Source organism: Lycium barbarum, chromosome 1 (genome assembly GCF_019175385.1).
Source record: "Lycium barbarum isolate Lr01 chromosome 1, ASM1917538v2, whole genome shotgun sequence".
In the NCBI taxonomy this organism is placed as follows: Eukaryota; Viridiplantae; Streptophyta; class Magnoliopsida; order Solanales; family Solanaceae; genus Lycium; species Lycium barbarum.
In genome coordinates this window covers 168,486,780-168,505,619 of record NC_083337.1, presented here as the reverse complement: position 1 = coordinate 168,505,619, position 18,840 = coordinate 168,486,780, and the positions used below count along the sequence as shown (strand labels likewise).

The 18,840-nt window shown below is 38.8% G+C and overlaps 2 protein-coding genes across 2 annotated transcripts; one reads left to right on the top strand and one right to left on the bottom strand.

Annotated features, from left to right (window-relative positions):
* Nucleotides 1-3: 3 nt before the first annotated feature.
* On the top strand, nt 4-11,735 carry LOC132606696 (paired amphipathic helix protein Sin3-like 2). Its single transcript, XM_060320301.1, has 3 exons — nt 4-162; nt 7,001-7,224; nt 11,469-11,735. The coding sequence occupies exons 1-3, from the start codon at nt 89-91 to the stop codon at nt 11,501-11,503; spliced, it is 333 nt and encodes a 110-aa protein (XP_060176284.1). The 5' UTR covers nt 4-88; the 3' UTR covers nt 11,504-11,735.
* A 541-nt stretch (nt 11,736-12,276) lies between these two features.
* Nucleotides 12,277-14,856, bottom strand: LOC132606688 (large ribosomal subunit protein uL16). Its single transcript, XM_060320290.1, has 4 exons — nt 14,724-14,856; nt 13,184-13,685; nt 12,595-12,676; nt 12,277-12,477 (listed from the first exon to the last, which is right to left on the bottom strand). The coding sequence occupies exons 1-4, from the start codon at nt 14,731-14,733 to the stop codon at nt 12,412-12,414; spliced, it is 660 nt and encodes a 219-aa protein (XP_060176273.1). The 5' UTR covers nt 14,734-14,856; the 3' UTR covers nt 12,277-12,411.
* Between the last annotated feature and the right edge of the window lie 3,984 nt (nt 14,857-18,840).

Below are 18,840 nucleotides of genomic sequence, written 5' to 3'. Positions count from 1 at the left end.
TTTTCCCCAAAATCAAATTTAGGACACAATATATAATGTAAGTATCGAGTTATATAAGTTTTAGTTACTGTTTGTTTTTACAGATGCTATGAAGCGATTAAGGGATGATGTTTATGCTAATCCTCCATTTAAACGCCCATTTGGTTCTTCTCGTGGAGAATCGTAAGCTCTTAATCTTTTTTTTGGTGTTATAGGTTTAAATCAGGTTGTTTTGATGTAAAAAAAAAAAAAATCTATTATGGTAGTTTTTTGAGGTTCTTAAATTGCTAGTTTTAAGTAAATTAGGCACTTTTAGTTCCTATGTGTGTAATATTTCTTTGATCAGAAGTTGTTAGATGCCCTAAAGACTTATTTTAGGTAATATATTTGTTTTCTTGTAACCCTCAGAGAATTTTCGGTGGATATTTGAATAAAGTTTTGATCTTTATGCATGCTGATTTTGTTTTGGTGGATTTAATTTGCTATCTTTTTCATAAGGTTATCTAAGTATTAACAGACTTTTTCAACAACAATCTAGTTAAGGAACTATGGGTTGCTAAGGGAGGGATTGGTTAGTAAAAAGGGTCCTTTACGGTTTCGAATCTTGGCTCCTGGAATGGGGGTTTGGGTTGGGTTTGCCATATCAAATTTGTTTTCTTTAAAAATATTTCTCCTTTAACAGACTGTTTCAACATCAATCAGTTAAGGAGACCCGGTTTGATTCCTAAAAATGGAACTACGGGTTGCTGAGGGAGCGAGGGGTTAGTAAAAAGGGTCCTTTACGGGTTCGAATCATCAAGGGGCTTAAGTGGAAAAGGGTCACTTTTGGCTCCTGCACTGGGGGGTTTTGGAAGGATGCCCGTGGATTTACCATAAGAAATTCATTTTCCATTTTTTTAAAAAAAAAAGTTTTTTTAGTCAATCTCTCGGGCAAAGGAAAACTTGAAACAAAACCAGTATTTGTTTGCTTTTGTTTTGTTGAGTTGTTGACAATCTTGAGTGGAGAATTTAAAACTATGACTTTTGGGTCTACAGTAACCAAGGCATTAAGAGTGGGTGAGATATATATTTAGTCCTATTAATATTAAAAGTATATGGTGGGAGGAAATTTGTCAATTTTATGGTTTATAGCAATAAATTTGGTGGCTATTTTTGGTTTGATTTTATGTATAATTTCTTCTTTTTTTTTTTGAAAATGTAACATTGGTATGTATTGACTTGATCAGTGCATAGATTGCACTGGAACCATATTTACAGCAAAAGTGAGAAAGCTGATCCAAAACTCTGAAAATCTAACAAGAGCCTAGGATTTCAATTATGGATTCAGTCTCCTCAAGGTAAATCTGTTTGCACCAAAAACAAAAAAGTTTGACACAATTTAGCTTGATCTTTTGTACATCACTACTACTGTCTTCAAAGCACCGTGAATTTCTCTCTTTCCATATTGTCCACCAAATGCAAGCTGGGACAATCCTCCATCTATCTCTGTCTGAGGCTCCTATTCCTGCCTCCTCCCAAATATGGAGTAGATTAGTAATCCTATTTGGCATTACCCAGACAATGCCCCTGAGATTCACAAAGATCCTCCAAAGCTGTATTGTGATCCGACAATGTAAAAATAGATGGTTGACTGTCTCACCCTCTTCACCACACAAGTAACATCTGGAACAAAGAGAGAATTTTCTCTTTTTTAGGTTTTCTTGAGTCAGTACTGCTTCCCTTGCCAACAACCATGTGAAACATGCAACTTTGAATGGTACCTTCACTTTCCAAATGTGCTTCCAAGGCCAAAGTTGCACCTGCTGGTTACTCTGGTTCAAAAATTTGTATGCTGTGCTCACTTTGTAAATGCCTTTGCTGTCTTCTTTCCACCACAATTTATCTGCACCTTCTTGTGTGCCTTTAAACTCTTCTAGTAGCCTGAACAACTCTGTCAATGTGTTGATTTCCCAGTCATTGAAATTTCTCCTGAACTGAAGGTTCCATCCATGATTGTCCCATATCTCAGCTACTTTCTTGTGTTGGTTTACTGCCAGCCCATGAATGACAGGAAATAATTCTTTTAGACTAGTGTTTCCCAACCATTTGTCCTCCCAAAAAGAAGTTTTGTGGCCATTACTCACCTTAATGGTGGAATGGTTCCACAGGAAAGGCCAAAGAGCTCTGATGGATCTCCACAGACCAACACCATAAGAAGTGTGCACCTCTTTGGTCATCCACTTGTTTTCTTCCCCATATTTTGCTTTGATCATTCTTCCCCAGTATGGTTGAGGTGTATGTGAGTACCTCCATAGCCATTTAAGTCTTAAAGCTTTGCTCTGCAGCTTTAAATTCCTGATACCTAGTCCTCCCTGCTTCTTCCCCAGTAGAACATTAGCCCACTTGACTAAATGGAAAACCTTTTTATCTTGATCACCCTTCCAGAGAAAGTCCCTCCTGATCTTGTCTAGTCTTTCAATCACTCCAACAGGGATGGGAAAAACAGACAACATATAGGTAGGGAGTGCATCCAGAACTGAATTTATAAGTGTGACTCTGCCCCCTAGAGATATATATTGTGACTTCCACCTGGATAGCTTCTTCTCACACTTTTCAATCACTGGGTTCCAGATATTCAAGGACTTTGATTTGGCTCCTAAAGGCATGCCCAAGTAAGTAGTTGGCAGTTCCCCTACTTCTCCACCTAAAATCCTGGTCAATTCCTCCATATTATTCACACCATTAATTGGATATATGTGACTCTTTCTCCAATTAATGTGTAACCCAGAAATCCCTTCAAACAGTACCAGAATTACTCTCAAAATCTTCAGTTGCTCTTCATCAGCATCACAAAAGATCAGGGTGTCATCTGCATACTGTAGATGAGTGATTTCCATGTTAGCATTTACATTTGCACTTGTGGCAACCTCAAAACCTTTGAACCATTCATTTGTTCTTGCCACTTTGATCATGTTATTCAAGCCCTCCATGACCAGTATAAACAAAAAAGGAGACAAAGGATCCCCCTGTCTCAACCCTCTATGTGCGGGGAAAAAACCTTCAGGAGAGCCATTGATAAGAACTGAGAATCTGACAGTTGAAATGCAGAATCTAATCCACTTGATCCATTTTTCTCCAAAACCCATACATGAGAGCACCTTCAGCAAAAATTCCCAGTTGACATGATCATATGCCTTTTCAATGTCTAATTTGCATAAGATTCCTGGCTTGCCTTGTTTGATTCTTGAGTCCACTGCTTCGTTGGCAATTAGAATTGCATCCATTATTTGTCTATCTTTAATGAATGCCATCTGTTGAACATCCACCAGCTTGCCTATAACTCTTTTCAATCTTTCTGTTAACACCTTAGAAATTAGTTTATAGACACTACCTATAAGACTGATGGGTCTGAAATCTCTCAGCTCCTTGGCACCTGTTTTCTTTGGAATTAGGGCTATGTAAGTTGCATTGTAGCTTTTCTCAAAAACTCCCTGAGAGTGAAAGTTGTTAAAAGTGGCCATGATATCTAGCTTCAGAATTTCCCAACATTTGATCAAAAAGCCCATTGTGTACCCATCAGGGCCAGGAGCTTTGTCCATGGCACACATTTTCAGACATGAAAACACCTCTTGTTCATCAAATTCTCCCTGTAAAGCAACTTTTTCTTCCTCATTGATCACTGAACAGTTGAAAGGATTGTATGAAGGTCTCCAACCAATTGATTCAGTGTACAACCTCTCATAGAAATCAATAATTTCCCCTTTAATTCTTTCTGGATCCTCCACAGTTTCTTCTTGAATCATCAATTGATCAATGTTGTTACTTCTCTTATGTGCATTGGCCACCTTATGAAAGAAGTTGGTGTTCCTATCCCCTTCTTTGAGCCAAAGAGCCCTTGATCTTTGCCTCCAAGCTATTTCCTCATTTTTTAAATACTCCTCATAATCCATCAACAGCGATGCTTTCAGTATTGATTCATCTTCTGTCAACACTCTATTCTCCAGGACAGCATCTAGAGTTGCTAGTTGACTCAAAATATGTGTTTTTTGTGATCCCAAGTTTCCCTGACTTGTTCTACTCCATTCTTTCAGCTTGGCTTTTAAAGCTTTGAACTTGCAAGCCATAATGTAATCAGGTTTGCCTTCGAAGACAAAAGAATTCCACCAATCCCTGATTCTTTCCACAAACCCTTCAGTGTTCAACCACCAGTTTTCAAATTTGAAGTAAGACTTGTTGTATTCCCACACTCCACACTGAAGTGAGACTGGAAAGTGATCAGATTCCAGTCTTTGCAACAGTGACTGCTTGATATTTCTGAACTTGTCATCCCATTCTTTAGAAATTAACACCCTATCAATTCTGGATGCTATTCTACAATTGTCACCCTTGTGCCATGTGTAACACCCTCCTTCCAGCTGGGGATCTAACAATTCCATATCTTCTATAAAATCTGAGAATTCTTCCATGGCAGGGGTTCTTCTTCTGCAATTCATTTTTTCAGAAGGAAATCTTGTAACATTAAAATCACCACAAACAGCCCAAGGCCCCTCCATTAGACCCCGAACTGCCCCAATTTCATCCCACACATGTTCCCTCTCTGCTCTACTGTTTGGCGCATATACTCCAGTTATATAACATTCAAAATCTTGAAGGAGTGCCACAAACTTGCAAGATAAAGTATATGCACCAATCTCCAAAGTCTCCCCTTTCCACACTCTACTGTCCCATAACATCAAAATTCCCCCTCTAGTGCCACTAGCCTCTAGACAAGCAAATTTTACCCATCTACCTCCCCAAAGATCTTTGATAATCTCTTTAACCTCCCCTTCCAGTTTAGATTCTTGTAAACATATGATATCAGCATACCAGTCTTGTATAAGGCTCTTCACAAATCTTCTCTTGTCCCTATTGTTCAGCCCCCTTACATTCCATGACACCAGTTTTAACTTCATTTAGATCGGCTTCCTCCTTCCCCCTTATCTCTCTTCCCATCACTCTTGTACTTTACATCAAAAGAAATAAGTCCCTTGAGCTCCTGAGTCCCCTTGAATCTAGTCCTCTTTGACACAGACACTGCCTCCAATTTTCTGGCCTGTCTACTGCTGTCTATTTGCATCAGTAGTTCCACTGCTTCCTCCTCATGCCCCTTGAAATCAACCCCAAAAATTTTCCCCAGTTTAATCATGTTTTGCTTCACCCATGTAGTATTCATCTCCTCCTTATGCAACATTAAACTCATGTCTTGTTGAATAGGTTCTGCATCTTCTAATACCCATTCTTCAATTTCTGAATTACCTTGCCTGATCACTGTGGCAAGTTGCTCTTTTGGTGCTTCCTTCTCTATCTCAGAATTATCTGCAATAAGGTTCACCACCATGTTCTCAATAGTTTTCTTCATCTGCAAGTCTTCTACGCCTATGTCTGAATCTTTTCCCCCATAGCTTACTGTTTCTTCATGAATTGAAATAGCATTAAGTGTCGGTGCTACTGGTTCTGTAGAAATCGACTGGGAAATTGTAGTTTCTATAGATAAAGGATCGAACTTGTTTTCAGTCTGCAGCCCATTAATGTCATTAAAAATAACATGTGCTGCACCATCAAGCCCAGACCACTTATTATTTTTGGGCCTAGTGTGGTGGCCCAAATAATAATAAGGAGAGTGTGAAGGAAAGGCCATCTCCCTGTCATGTGGCCCCAGACCTTTATTTAAAAATATTCCAGCTGTATCTGCATACCCCATGTGATCCCACTGTGTATCAGCAGTGATAGGCCTGCTCTTCTGTCCTTTTTCTGAATTGGACTTTGCTTTTAACTGCTGGTCCGAGTCCTCCTTCAGACCACTGGTTTCTTCGATGGGCTTGTCAGATTCCAGCAACCTCTTTCCATTCGCCGGCGAAGCAATTTCAAATCGAACACTCTGCTCCACCCATATCGGAATATAGAATTTGATGCCATCTCTTTCTATAGTAACTTCACTAGGACAATTCCGACCGTCACCTGAAATTTGAATTCTCGCCCACTTCATATGATTTTTCAGATTAGTCTCTTCTTCAGTAGAAACCCATCCACCGCAGTTATTCCCAATTTCAGTGAAAACCCTTTGGGACCATAGATGGAGAGGTACCCCAAGTGCTCTGATCCATGTGGTTTTTGGGACTCGATTCGATGGTGCGCATCCAACTGTTGGGTTCCACCACTGGAGCTTCAATTTAGTCTCTTTCCACCTCCATTCTTTCTGAATGACTTGTTCAGCCATGTTCCTGTTGGGGAACTCAAATAGGAACATATTGTTGGCCATCTCATGGATATTTATCCCAAAAACCGCTTTCCATGTAACCACAACCCACCTCCTGATGTCTGATAGAGTGGGAACCTCTGTTTCTCCTTCAGAAAAAGATCCGACAATGCATCTCTTCAAGATTCCGGTGTCCCTAACCCCAGGAGACTGTGAGATACATATTTCTCCTTTGTTGGAAGTGACTGTTGATTCTCTAAGAGTATTAGAATGCCATTTACTCTCCCTTACTGCTCTGACATAAGGGTATTCTTTGCTGGTGAATCTTGGTGGTTCTGCAATCTTCAGTTGGTTGGGGCATTGAATGAACCTTTCTATCTTCAATGCTATCTCTGTCCAACCTGCATTTAAAGCCAGTTCTGGGATTATAATGATTGATCTCTCCATTCCATGCAGCAAGAGAATGCTCATATATCTTCCATGCTCATTTGCTTTCCTCGTACAAAAGATTTCAGATAAATGCTCCTTGGATTTCCACCTTCTGATCACATTTTTGCCATCCTTGGAGCCTTCTTTTAGAATAGAGCATACCCATCTCATACCCGTCACACTCATAGTTGATCTTCTCATCATGTTACGACTTCTCTCAACCCACTCAAACCAGGTGTCTCTGCCAACTGACCATCTGGTAATGTCAAAAGATTTGAAGCCTGCATTGAAATAAATCCTATTTTCCTCCATTGGACAAAGAAAGCTGATTTGACTGTAGGATAAGAAAGAAAAGGAATAAAACTACTCCCAATGAAGATACGGCCAATCACAGCTTCCTGGAAGTGGCGCTGGTGGAGGAGGCAGTGGCAGCGGAGGCGGCGGCGGCACTGGTGAAGGGGGTGCTGGTGCCAGTGTTAGTACCCAAAAGTTGACAACTAATGATGCATTATCTTATTTGAAGGAAGTTAAGGACATGTTTCAAGACCAAAGGGAGAAATATGACTTGTTCCTTGATGTTGTGAAAGACTTTAGGCTCAAAGGTTTGCTGTCTGTCCTTCAGTCTTTCCTTTTCTTTCTTTTTTCCAAAAAAGAAAAAAGGTAATCTCCAAACTGATGATTCATGGAGGACTTTTGCATAATTATGTTGATTTGTCATCGCAGAATTGACACTGCGGGTGTCATAGCAAGAGTCAAAGACTTGTTTAAAGGCCATCCAAATTTGATCCTTGGCTTCAATACTTTCTTGCCCAAGGATAGCGGGCAAGAAACGTGCAAGTGTCATTTGTAAAGTCGAACCATTGCCCCAAAAATCATCATTAATAATAATAATATCTTCCCCGAAGGGATTACAAAAGATGACAAATTTGACATAGGCCTATAATAGAAAGTAAAAGAAAGCAGCAAATCAGCAAAACTGTCCTCCAGTGGCTGATGTAGAAGCTCGGTCTGTCTTGGCCTTCTTGGCACTCTGAAAGGCAATCTGAATATGAAAACATGTCTGATATAGCTCTATCCTGACTATCACAGGGTCTGACCCTTCTAGAATTAAATGCTCATTGGTACCCTCTAAACACTCTCTCAGGTTGTCTTCCTCTCGAATCAACCCGGCTATCACAGTCTGATCATGCTCGATCTTCTCTAAGTATTTGGCATCCCAATCATTAGCTCTCCTCTCAATCAATCGGACTCTGGCTTCGGCTTGTACAGATCTATCCATTATAGTATGATGAAGTACGGGTCCTGCAACATTTGTGCCAGCTAAGTGACCCTGTAGCCAGACATGGTATCCCAGATCACACCCTGCTCTGAACCTGTCGGAGGCTATCTCACGTGACCATTCCACTCTCAGAGTATTACCCCAGCATTTCTGTTTTTCTACTCAGTATTCTCGAGTATAAATTTTTTTAGTGTTGCCCACTTGTGATATCACCTGTCTTCCCCCAAACTGCCTCAAGATTCGGGAAGGGTAGTAGAGGCGAACCCTCCGAACACCAACCAACGGTACAAATGGGCAATTCCTACCCCGAACCACTATGCTCTTAGAAATGAAGTCAGGGAACATCCACTGGATCCTATCTTCAGACAACTCTGCGAAGAAGTGAACCACGCCTCTTTGGACATGTGACCAAGGTTCAAATAGTAATTTATGAGGCAGTCTATCGTGTTGTTGTTGCTCAGATACTGGACTTGTCACGACCCAACCAGAGGGTCATGACGGGCACCCGGAACTAACCTACCAAGCACCTCTGAACATGCATCTCATAATCCTCTTTAGGTGGACCACAAAGATAGCTCATAGGTATCATGATCTGTAAGGGCACATGCCACAAGATAACGGCACATTTCTATATAATCCTCAACAGGTATACTCATAATCACAAGCCGACAGGGCTGCCAAAATATCATACAACAATATGAATCAATAGGGTTATGAAACATCTAACTGTAAACACCTGTCTACGAGCCTCTACATAGAATACAAGTGACCGTAAAGACCAATACCAATAGACTGCGGATCCGAAGTAAGTGGAGTGCTCCTAAGAATCCGCTGAAAAAGCACCTACGGATCTGATCCATCTCCCTGCCTACCTGCGAGCATGAGCGCAGCGTCCCCAAACAAAAGGACGTCACTACGAATAACGTACTGAGTATGTAAGGCATGAATAACAACATAACAAGAGGTATGGAACATACTATAAGATAAAGAGATAACTTGTACATCTGATTGCCTCGTAAGGCAAATATCATGCATGCTTAGCTTTTAAAAGAAAACACTTTTCATGCATATCAAACATAATATCGTCATTAGCCCGCGTCCGGGCCTCCTGCCTCCAGGGTAGCCATCGCACGCCGCCCACGAGTGGTGCTGCCAGGCCATATAGGCACAGTGTTATCATTGTTATCCTTAGCCGCCCACCGTAGTGGTGCTGCCCCGCCATATAGGCATAGTGTTATTATCATTTTCCATAGCTGCCCATTGTAGTGGTGCTGCCCGACTATATAGGCACAGTGTGAGAAAATACTTACACGTATATATAAAGCATATTTACTCAATCTTTACTCACACACTTATTGCACCCACCTAGGTGCAAGAAGTTGCAAAGCCCACTCCAGTTCTTCCTTTGATGAATGTATACAACAAATGTGCCAGACACCGAATATATCTCTCACTGGTTGATCACATCTTTCTTTTTTCTGCTTTTCGATATCCGGAATACCATCATCACATGCATACCACTGTGCTGATGCTCGAATAATTAGAGGCTCATGCCGAGAATCAGACTGAGCCTCTGTGATCTTGGCTTCTGCTCTTTGGTACAGTTTCGGAAACCCATCAAACAGTTGAAAACGAGATGATGCATCTTCAGACAAGATTTCAGGCACCATTAATTCCAAAGCCTGAAAGCATTCTGGAGTTTTAGCTTTATCAACATAAATCTTGCAACCAAATGTCTGTGAGACATGCACAAGAATGTCCTTGTGGCCAAGAAGATCTCATGTCAGATATACTGTAGGAGCTTGAGGGTGCTTCCCTCATTTATATAGATTTTATTTTCTTTCTGATGGATTACCCGTGGTGCACTTGCGGGAAACTCCTTGCCGAGGGCCTGTGCACCCCCGGGATTAGTCGGGGCTCAAAGAGTCTCGGACACCCGGTGCTTAATCCAAAAAAATAAAAATATGAGTGATTTTTATAGGAATAGGATTGAGTTCCTTATCTGCAATATATAATCGATGATTCGATTTTTGATCGATCAACTATGCGTCAGTTCAAAATTAGTTAGGGTTTGTTATGTCATTTATCGATATCCATTATGTCCTATTCAGGATTCGAATTTAGTGTGTGTCTAGATGAGCATGTTCCGATAAATTCTGTATTAAAAGGATGCATCACAGTTAGACTGTTTTCATTGACCTTTGTTAGACCTCCTCCTTTTTATTTGAAGCTGAGTGTGCTTAGAAACTCACATTGGTAGAGTCCATATGATTCGTGTACATTAATAATATGTTTTGGAGGTGCTTGTTCATCTGATCTTCCTAGATTGTGCTTCGTTTAGACTAAGTGATGGAGCACTTGTACAATATCTTTTGGGATATGTTGTAGCCTATAAGGATAAAAGGACAGAAATGTGAAGCAAGTCCGACGAAGGCTGTAGCTTAGAATGGGAACTTAGTTACTCAGGCTTTAGTCGGGATATAAGATATGAGCAGTGGAGAGCGGTTAGAATATGCATAAGAGCATGATTGCCAAACATTCCTGTTGGCATATCAGTGTCTCTGTGTCTGTAGGTAGCTAAGAAGACAACCCATGATGTATGTGAAGCCTTTGCACACTGTGAATCTTCCCTTCATTTATTTAGATGAAAGACAATTGCACAATGCCTATTTAAACTTGTTGAAGACATTTGCTTCTATAAGTATTTAATTTCTGAAGCTGAGACCTGCCTGTTTCAAGCCTACTTACAGATTGAAAAGGCAAGGTTAATAAGATTTTCCTCTGTTTTGTATCGGTCATGCTGTTGCGGAGTTCTATTTATTTCTTTTTTTCTTTTGGTGGGGTCAGGAAAGAAGTGTTGCACGTTGGTTCTTGTAAGTAGAAAAAGGTTGCTTGGTAAAGCATACAAGCTTAAGCATCATGAGCTCAATTTTTTTTTTAAAAAGGATTAATATGCAGCAATATAACCTTTTTGATATGTAAAATGTGATAATATATAACCACATTAGTAGCTAGATGAAAGTAGTTTCATCATCTAAGATATAATACTTGACATAATGTTTGACACTAGTTAGATAATCATGTACTTTCACATTAGTGTGCTTGCTAATAAAATAGTAAATTGTTCTAACATATTACCAAGTTTACAGCTCTAGTCATGCCATGCCTCCTTAACTGAGTCGTAATTAAAATGTTTTTGTTTTTCACGGTTCTTATATGTATGTTCAAAATAAATGTGATTAACTTCTTTCTCCTCTATTTTCTTTATTCTATTCAACTTTGTCACCAAGCAAGTGAAAGTGACTGCTGTAAAAATCTTAGTTATTTTTAGGTTGTAAATTATCTTCTGTTCGCTTGAGCTTTTTGAGTAAGTTACCTCCCCCATTGCCCTTACTACTAGAGCACTTAGATGGATGATTGATTTTCTTTTGACTTCGTCACTTGGTATAAATTTTTGCTAACTTTGGTTCTAGAAATGCCTATGTTTATTGGTTGATATGTTAACAGATCTATCTATAGTTTTGTGGTTGCTTAGCTCATAGAGGTGGTGTTTCTTTGTGCATGCAGGTACGTACAGCACTTCAAGGAGAAGGAGAAGTTAGAACACAGATACTGAAGTTCTGCTCTTCATTTGTATGGGGAGGACGCCTCTATTTCTATTTATGTTTTGAACAGGAAATAAGTCTGTTTTGTAACTTCTCATCATTTTGAGGATATTTACTTTGTGGACTATTAAACGCATCTAGTTGCTTCATGGTCTTTTGAAACTTTTGTGCATCTTGAATCTTGTACTGTGTTGGAGTCTCTAAAATTGTTCATGATACTTTTCCCTTTTGTTTCCTATTTCATTAAATGTTGGATGCACCCTGGCACTGAAATAAAATAAACTCACCATTTGCTCAAGCAGAGATTTCCCAACTTTGCAATGTCTAACAAGATTTCAATACACGTCAAAGATTTGGGCATCTGTCTTCAGATGCATTTCATATAAGCACATCAATTTGACCCAGCAGGATGAGAAAACTTCATAGAAATAATAGGGTACCATCATTTCACCAAGATTCGTACCCAAATTATCATTGCACCAAGGTTTCATAGCAACTACTCAGTATAAATACCATAAGATATTTTTTTCTTTACAGCTTTCAGCTTTATCTTTAATTGAAATTGATGAAAAATCAGCATTGTTATTTACTGATTTGCACGACACCAATTTCTTTAAAACATTCGTCCTCACAGCAAAGAGAACGAATTTCGATTTTCATGAGCAAATATTGAGATCTTTAGAATTAATTAGTAGGGGTGGATCAGAATTTGTTCTTATGCCGCCTGTCATGAGAGTTATCAATTCGTCAAAGATACGAGCTCTTAATCGTAAGAGGAAGTTAAAAGACGGAATATAATTAGATAAAATTGTTCATGCAAAGACACAAGTTCCACGTCACAAATTTTCATTCAACAACGGTAGAAAACTAAATATGCTATTTGTAGGATTATGCAACTTCAATCCCTAAGCAGCTGTAAGAAACGCCCTTCCAGGTTGACGTGCAGCAAGTCGACCATGGCAGCCAAGAAGCTGCAAAAGCAAAAGAACAGGCTTATGAATGAGTGCAAATTCGAATCAGCAGCAAGAAAAGTGAATGAGCAAAACAAAAATATTACTAGTTTAAAAACAGATATGAATAAAACGAACCTTTGCATTGACACCATCTTGGACGATACGGTTCTCTGACTTGTATTTCAGATAATCAGTACGGCTGAACTTGGTGAACCCCCTGAATCAGAGTTGCACATGTGAGATTCAAGCATAAGTTTTACAACTTATCTAACTACTACCAAAATTGGCCATGTTCAATCGCATAACTTCAAAAAGAGGGTAAAGTAGATTGCTCAACACTCGAATAGTACTGAATTTTAGACAAAGAAATCAAGGATAGAGCTCAGAACTATAAGGAGATAACATAAAACCAAGATATTATGAAACATTACAAGACTCAGATGGGAAACAGGCCAACAGAGCTCATCCCCATAGAGGGAAAAAAAGCCATAACTTCCTTTACAAGACAAAATTAGCATTGAAAGGCAAAAAATTGTGCGATTTACTGTAGGGTATTTTCTTAAAATTAATTTCTCAACTGAATAACTAAGCAAATGAAATAGAGCACCGCTTTCCATGCCAATCATAGATAACAGAATAGTCTTCAAAATGTAAAAGTTAAAAGTTCTGAAACCGAATGCAGTAACATAATAATACAAAGTGAACCTTGAGATAGAATACATACCACTTTCTGCTGACAATGATCTTTTGACGGCCAGGGAACTTAAACTTGGCACGACGAAGAGCCTCTTGGGCATGGTTACTGTTTCCATCTTTGCAGCGAACAGAGAGCAGGACCTGACCGATTGCAACACGAGCACAAACACCCTGGGGCTTACCAAAAGCTCCCCGCATACCAGTTTGGAGTCTATCAGCTCCAGCACATGAAAGCATCTTGTTAATTCGCAAAACGTGGAAGGGATGAACCCTGACCCTGAGGTGGAAAGCATCCTTCCCAGCAGACTTGGTCATGTACTTGTTGCAAGCAATACGGGCAGCTTCAAGTGCCTCACTTGAGACATTCTCCTTCTCCCAACTGACCAAGTGTACACAGAAAGGGAACTCATCGACTCCCTTTTTCTTCATGCCCACATCATAGATCCTGATCTTTGGATCAGGAACACCACGGCAAAACCGTGATTTTGGGTAAGGCTTGTTCTTGATCTGGCGGTAACATCTTGCAGGTCCTGTCAAAAGAATCCAAACAATTACACCGAGGCCCAACAATGAAAAAGAGCTACGAAAGACGAGTACGAGGACACATAGCAGCGCTATAAAATTATCATTACGACACATCGTATGCTATTGTTGGAACTTTGAATATGCTTTTCCATACATGTATTCACAATTAATAACAAATAATAATCAAGGCTAGTCTAACAAAAAGTAGCTACCTTAGATGAAAATACATGCAACTTACAAAGTCATTGTTCATAACATAGTTTCCTATGTAATCGTACAATGTACTTCCATTCTCAGACACAGCAAGAAATGATATTTCTTCAACACAAACAGATAATGAGAAACTGTTCCTTCCATTTTCCAAGCATTCACTAATCTTACCAAAACAAAGCTCGACCTTCCCATGGTTCCTAATCTTTCTCACAACTCAGATTATTGATTGAAAAAAAAGGATTGGCTAAGTAAATATCCAAAAAAAGGTAACAGAGAAAAGGGTTAAACAAATGTCATATATTTCCATCTTGAAGCTACCCATTTTACCACAGCTAGTCCGTTTATTAAAGGATTAATCAAAAAACCATTAACACTGTCTCAAAATCTAAACAGAGAAGGACCTTTAAGCTCCATAAACTAGCTTAACAATCAAAGACTCAACCAAGCAAATACCAAAACTAGTCTATATAAACACCACATTCACATAACAAATGCACACAGAGTCTCTACACCAAAAAACTAAATTTAAAAAATAAAAAAAATAAAAAAGATTTCTGTTTCCTGCAATTAATATTTTTTTTAGCTAACCAACAACAACATACACAGTATAACCCCACCATTTTTCAGCTAACTCTTTTTTCAAGAACGATACAAATATTAAACATGGTACAAAATTCAATCATATACATATATTATATCAGAAACTAAACTCAATCCATATATAAAGATACATGTAAGAGCCCAATATTTTTTTTTCAGATCTGAGCAATAATACATTATAATGCAAATGAAAATGAAATGAAAAATAGGATTAAGGTAAATCGACTTACTTCTCCCCATGGCTATTCAAGGGGGGCGTTACTGCTGATTGATCTGCGGCTTGTAATGAAAAAAGGAAGAGAGAGGAAATCCCTAACTATTAAATAGGAGTTTTATTGGGCTTAGAAATTGTTTGGGCTTACCTCACAAATGGATGGGCCTGGGCCGACATAGTTAGACGAAATTCATACAAACCAAGCCCGTGTCGCGTAGTTACTTTAGGATAGGGGCAATTCTACCCTTCTTTTGGGGTGGTCTTTAAATTTTGCCCTTCGGCTAAAACCCATGGGTTCCAGGTTTGAACCCCCACTCAGTCAAAAATTTTAAAAAAAAATCGCAAGGCAGAGTTTAAATTTCGCTATGCCCCCACCGGCATACACTTGTTAAGGAATTACCAAAGTTATGTCGAACCCGGCATACTTATGCCTTATGGGCAGACTTGGCATAAGTATGCCGGATCCGGCATAACTTTGGTTATTCCTTCACAAGTTTATGTCGGATCCGGCATACTTATGGGCAAACTTTTAGTTAAGCCTTAACTAAAAGTCTTTTCCTAGTTATGCCTTATGGGGCAGACTTTTAGTTAAGGCATAACTAAAAGTATGTCCCATAAGGCATAACTTTTCCTTAAGACATAGACTTTGTTTTATAAGCCAAATTTGGTTAGTTCAAACTTCGCATATTGGTAACCAAATTGAACTTAACATCAGCAAAGCAGTAACGCTGGGAAAGAAACAGATCATACATTGGCAGAAACAAAGCATGCTCATAAAAGGCTGATATTGTTTTTATATTTTATCTACTGGTGCATCGTAGGATGTGTCAATTTTCACAACTTGGTAAGTGCAAATACGAACAGACTAAGGTACATTTGCAACATTTTAAGACCTGAATATGCATTAAGATACATTTAGGTAGAACAGAACATCCACATTCTTTATTGGTTTGTTATGATTTACTAGTTTGGTCCCATTAAAAGTTTGTCCATAAATATGGCTGACCCGGCATAAACTTGTTAAGGAATTACCAAAGTTATGTCGGACCCGACATAAACTTGTTAAGGAATTACCAATGTTATGCCGGACCCGGCATAAACTTGTTAAGGAATTACCAAAGTTATGCCGGACCCGGCATAAACTTGTTAAGGAATTATCAAAGTTATGCCGAACCTGGCATACTTATGCCAAGTCTGCCCATAAGGCAGAGTATGTCAGGTCCGGCATAACTTTGGTAATTCCTTGACAAGTGTACGCCGGGTCCGGCATACACGCGACTCAAATCTTGCCTTGCAATTTTTTTTTTAATTTATGCTTGAGCGGGGTTCGAACCCAGAACCTCATGATTTCTGCGTGAACGCTCAGGGTTGCAACGCAAAGGGCAAAAATTAAAGACCAGCAATATGAGGGGCATAATTTAAAGACCACAAATATGAGGGGCAAAATTTAAAAACCACTCCAAAAGAAGGGCAATCCGCGCAAAAAAAATGTTAGGATAGACATACGTGCAATATTTTTTGGGAAAAATAACACTCTATGGGCTCGTTTGGTTGGAAACAACTTATCCCGGGATAAGTTATCCCGGGATTAGTTATTCCACCCTCAAGGTGGGATAAAAAAACACTTTAATCCCGGGATTAGTTATTCCGAGTTTTTTTTTCCAACCAAACGTTGGATAAGATGGTACTAATTTTTATCCGAGGACTATTTTTCTCTATCCATCATACCAAACGAGCCCTATGTCTATTTGGAGAAAATATTTACCCGAAATAGCCATATTTCAAATAACGCGACTTATTCCATGCCTGATTCAAATACCAAAGAAATCTATGCTAATATATTGAAACCTAAGCCCATTACGCAGTCTTCTTTGAATATTGAGACGATACCGATAACAATAAAATATTTACATTGTGACCCCTATGTGAAATGGACGAAATCTGAAGTGAAACATATGGATCTCATTGAAAATCTCCAGTATGCAGTCATTGGGAAATTCTAGTATGGTTGGTCGGAACTTGAAGATTTACGTAAAGCCATAACTACACAATGCATGATCAAAGGGGAGTGTAACATTGGATTCTTCAGGAATTGAACATTGGATATTTAGGAATTGTCATACTCTGATCATGTTAACGTTAGTTGAAGATTTTGTCAATTTAACTTCCAAGCCTGCATATTATATTACGGATAGGGAAGGATATTCATATCAAATGAGGCCTTTTATTTATGACTCTACGTTTAAAATGGATGAGGAAACAACAAAGGCAATGATATGGATCTCGTTTCCAAATCTATTCCCTACTTACTATGCAAAGGAATCATTATTTACTCTTGCTGTTGTTTTGGGAACTTCTTTACACTTGATATGGAAACAATAAATAAGACGATGCCTAGTTGTGCACGAGTTAAAGTTATGGTGGATCTTCTATCAGATTTTTCAAAATTTGTTCGAATGGATGTGGAAGATGAAAGTACTGGTGCTATTAGAATTGTTGATGTCAAGATTCATTATGATCATCTTCCAAAATACTGTTTGAAATGTAAATTGCAAGGTTATAATGAGGAAGATTGTCGAATATTAAATCCCCATTTGAAATCTGCAAAGGAGAAGGGTAATCAGGCGGAGCATGAAACTGTTGATCAATCTAAAAATAAAGTGAATGATGAAGTGGAACAATAAAACATGGTTGCAAGGCAAGTGCAACAACAAGGTGCTGAAGGGAATCCTAGCTAGTGGTGAAATTATTGGTGATCTATGTAATTGGAAGCTGATAGGCAATATTACAAATGAAACATTGATTGCTAACAGAGAGGGAAGTACAGTAGAGAATGATGCCACAATTCAGGTTACAGAAGTCGATGAGGAAGTATCCAGGCATATGAGTAAAGGTCAGCAACAAAACAAGGCAGATGAGTTCAAAGCAAAATAAAGGTGCTACTGTGGAGACTCAAAACTCTCGGAGCAATGCAGAAGAACAGCTCAAGCAAAAGAGTATTATTCCAAATAAGAAAACTAGTCCTAGCAATATGAAAAAGATAAATCAATGTGCGGAAGAATTCATCACATCTGGTCAAGTTACAAGATTTGCTAAAGTGTTTCCAATATTTGATACTCAGGAAAGTCAGAGTTGTCAGCAGGGCAAGTTATGGGGTAAAGGATGAAAGAGGAGGAAGGCACTTAGAGTGAAGGAATGACTTCCAATATTAATCAAGAGGCTGCAAAAACTAATGTGAATTCTCAGACTGGTAGGTCAGAATCACTATTAGTGAAAAATCATTAGAACTAGCAAATGTCATTGACAAGAGTGGTCCAAAGAAAAATCAGGTTAATGTGTCAGAAGTAGATAAAGAGGGGACTAGAAATTCTCATGAAGTGGTAAAAGAAGTATCTAAAGGTGTAGATTATGAGAGGCGAGAGGAGGGGAAACCGCCTGATATTGTTGAGAATAATAATAATCAATCCATGACACCACCTGATATTACTGAGGATAATTGTAATAATGATCAATCAATTGCTACGTATCCTCAAACAAGCAGTGTAGCAAAGCCTATTGAGATCAATACAAGACAATCAGGAAGTGCAACTATAATTCAAATAGGTGATGTTACACAACAACAAATTGCATTCGAGAGAAAGGAATCTCCAAAGAAGGTCCTGCATGCACTGATATCACATGAATTGGGAATATTGTAGAAATGGCCAAAAGATGACAACAGTAGTGAAAATGATGGGAAAAGGGTTACAGAAGATGATAATGAACTTGATCAAAAGATAATAGATACTATAAGGCAGGCTGATATTTCTCTAAAATCAAGCCTGAAGGGTAATAGAAAGTCCAAGAAGAATGGTACTGCGGAGATTGTACAACCCATCAGGGTTCTTCCAGAGAGGAGAAATTCTAAATCCAATGTAAAATGATGTTTAAGTCTCTAATATGGAACATTAGATTAGTGAATACCCAATAAGCTTTTCATAGGGTTCAAATATTACATAGGCATCACATATTTTTTTTTGTGGCACTTCTTGAACCTTTTCAGAATGCAAGATACACCCCGGGACTAGTTATACAACGATTTTATCCCAACCAAACGTGGGATAAACTCATCTCAAATATAATTCCGGGACTAT

Excerpts from the sequence above, each read along its gene's own strand:
- LOC132606688 (XM_060320290.1), bottom strand. Across the intron at positions 12,677-13,183 it reads ATCATTGTCAGCAGAAAGTG|GGGGTTCACCAAGTTCAGCC; the intron begins GTATGTATTCTA and ends ACTCTGATTCAG. Across the intron at positions 12,478-12,594 it reads AAGATGGTGTCAATGCAAAG|CTTCTTGGCTGCCATGGTCG; the intron begins GTTCGTTTTATT and ends TTGCTTTTGCAG.
- LOC132606696 (XM_060320301.1), top strand. The coding sequence starts at position 89 with ATGAAGCGATTAAGGGATGATGTTTATGCTAATCCTCCATTTAAACGC. Across the intron at positions 163-7,000 it reads GGTTCTTCTCGTGGAGAATC|ATACGGCCAATCACAGCTTC; the intron begins GTAAGCTCTTAA and ends CTCCCAATGAAG. Across the intron at positions 7,225-11,468 it reads GAAAGACTTTAGGCTCAAAG|GTACGTACAGCACTTCAAGG; the intron begins GTTTGCTGTCTG and ends TTGTGCATGCAG.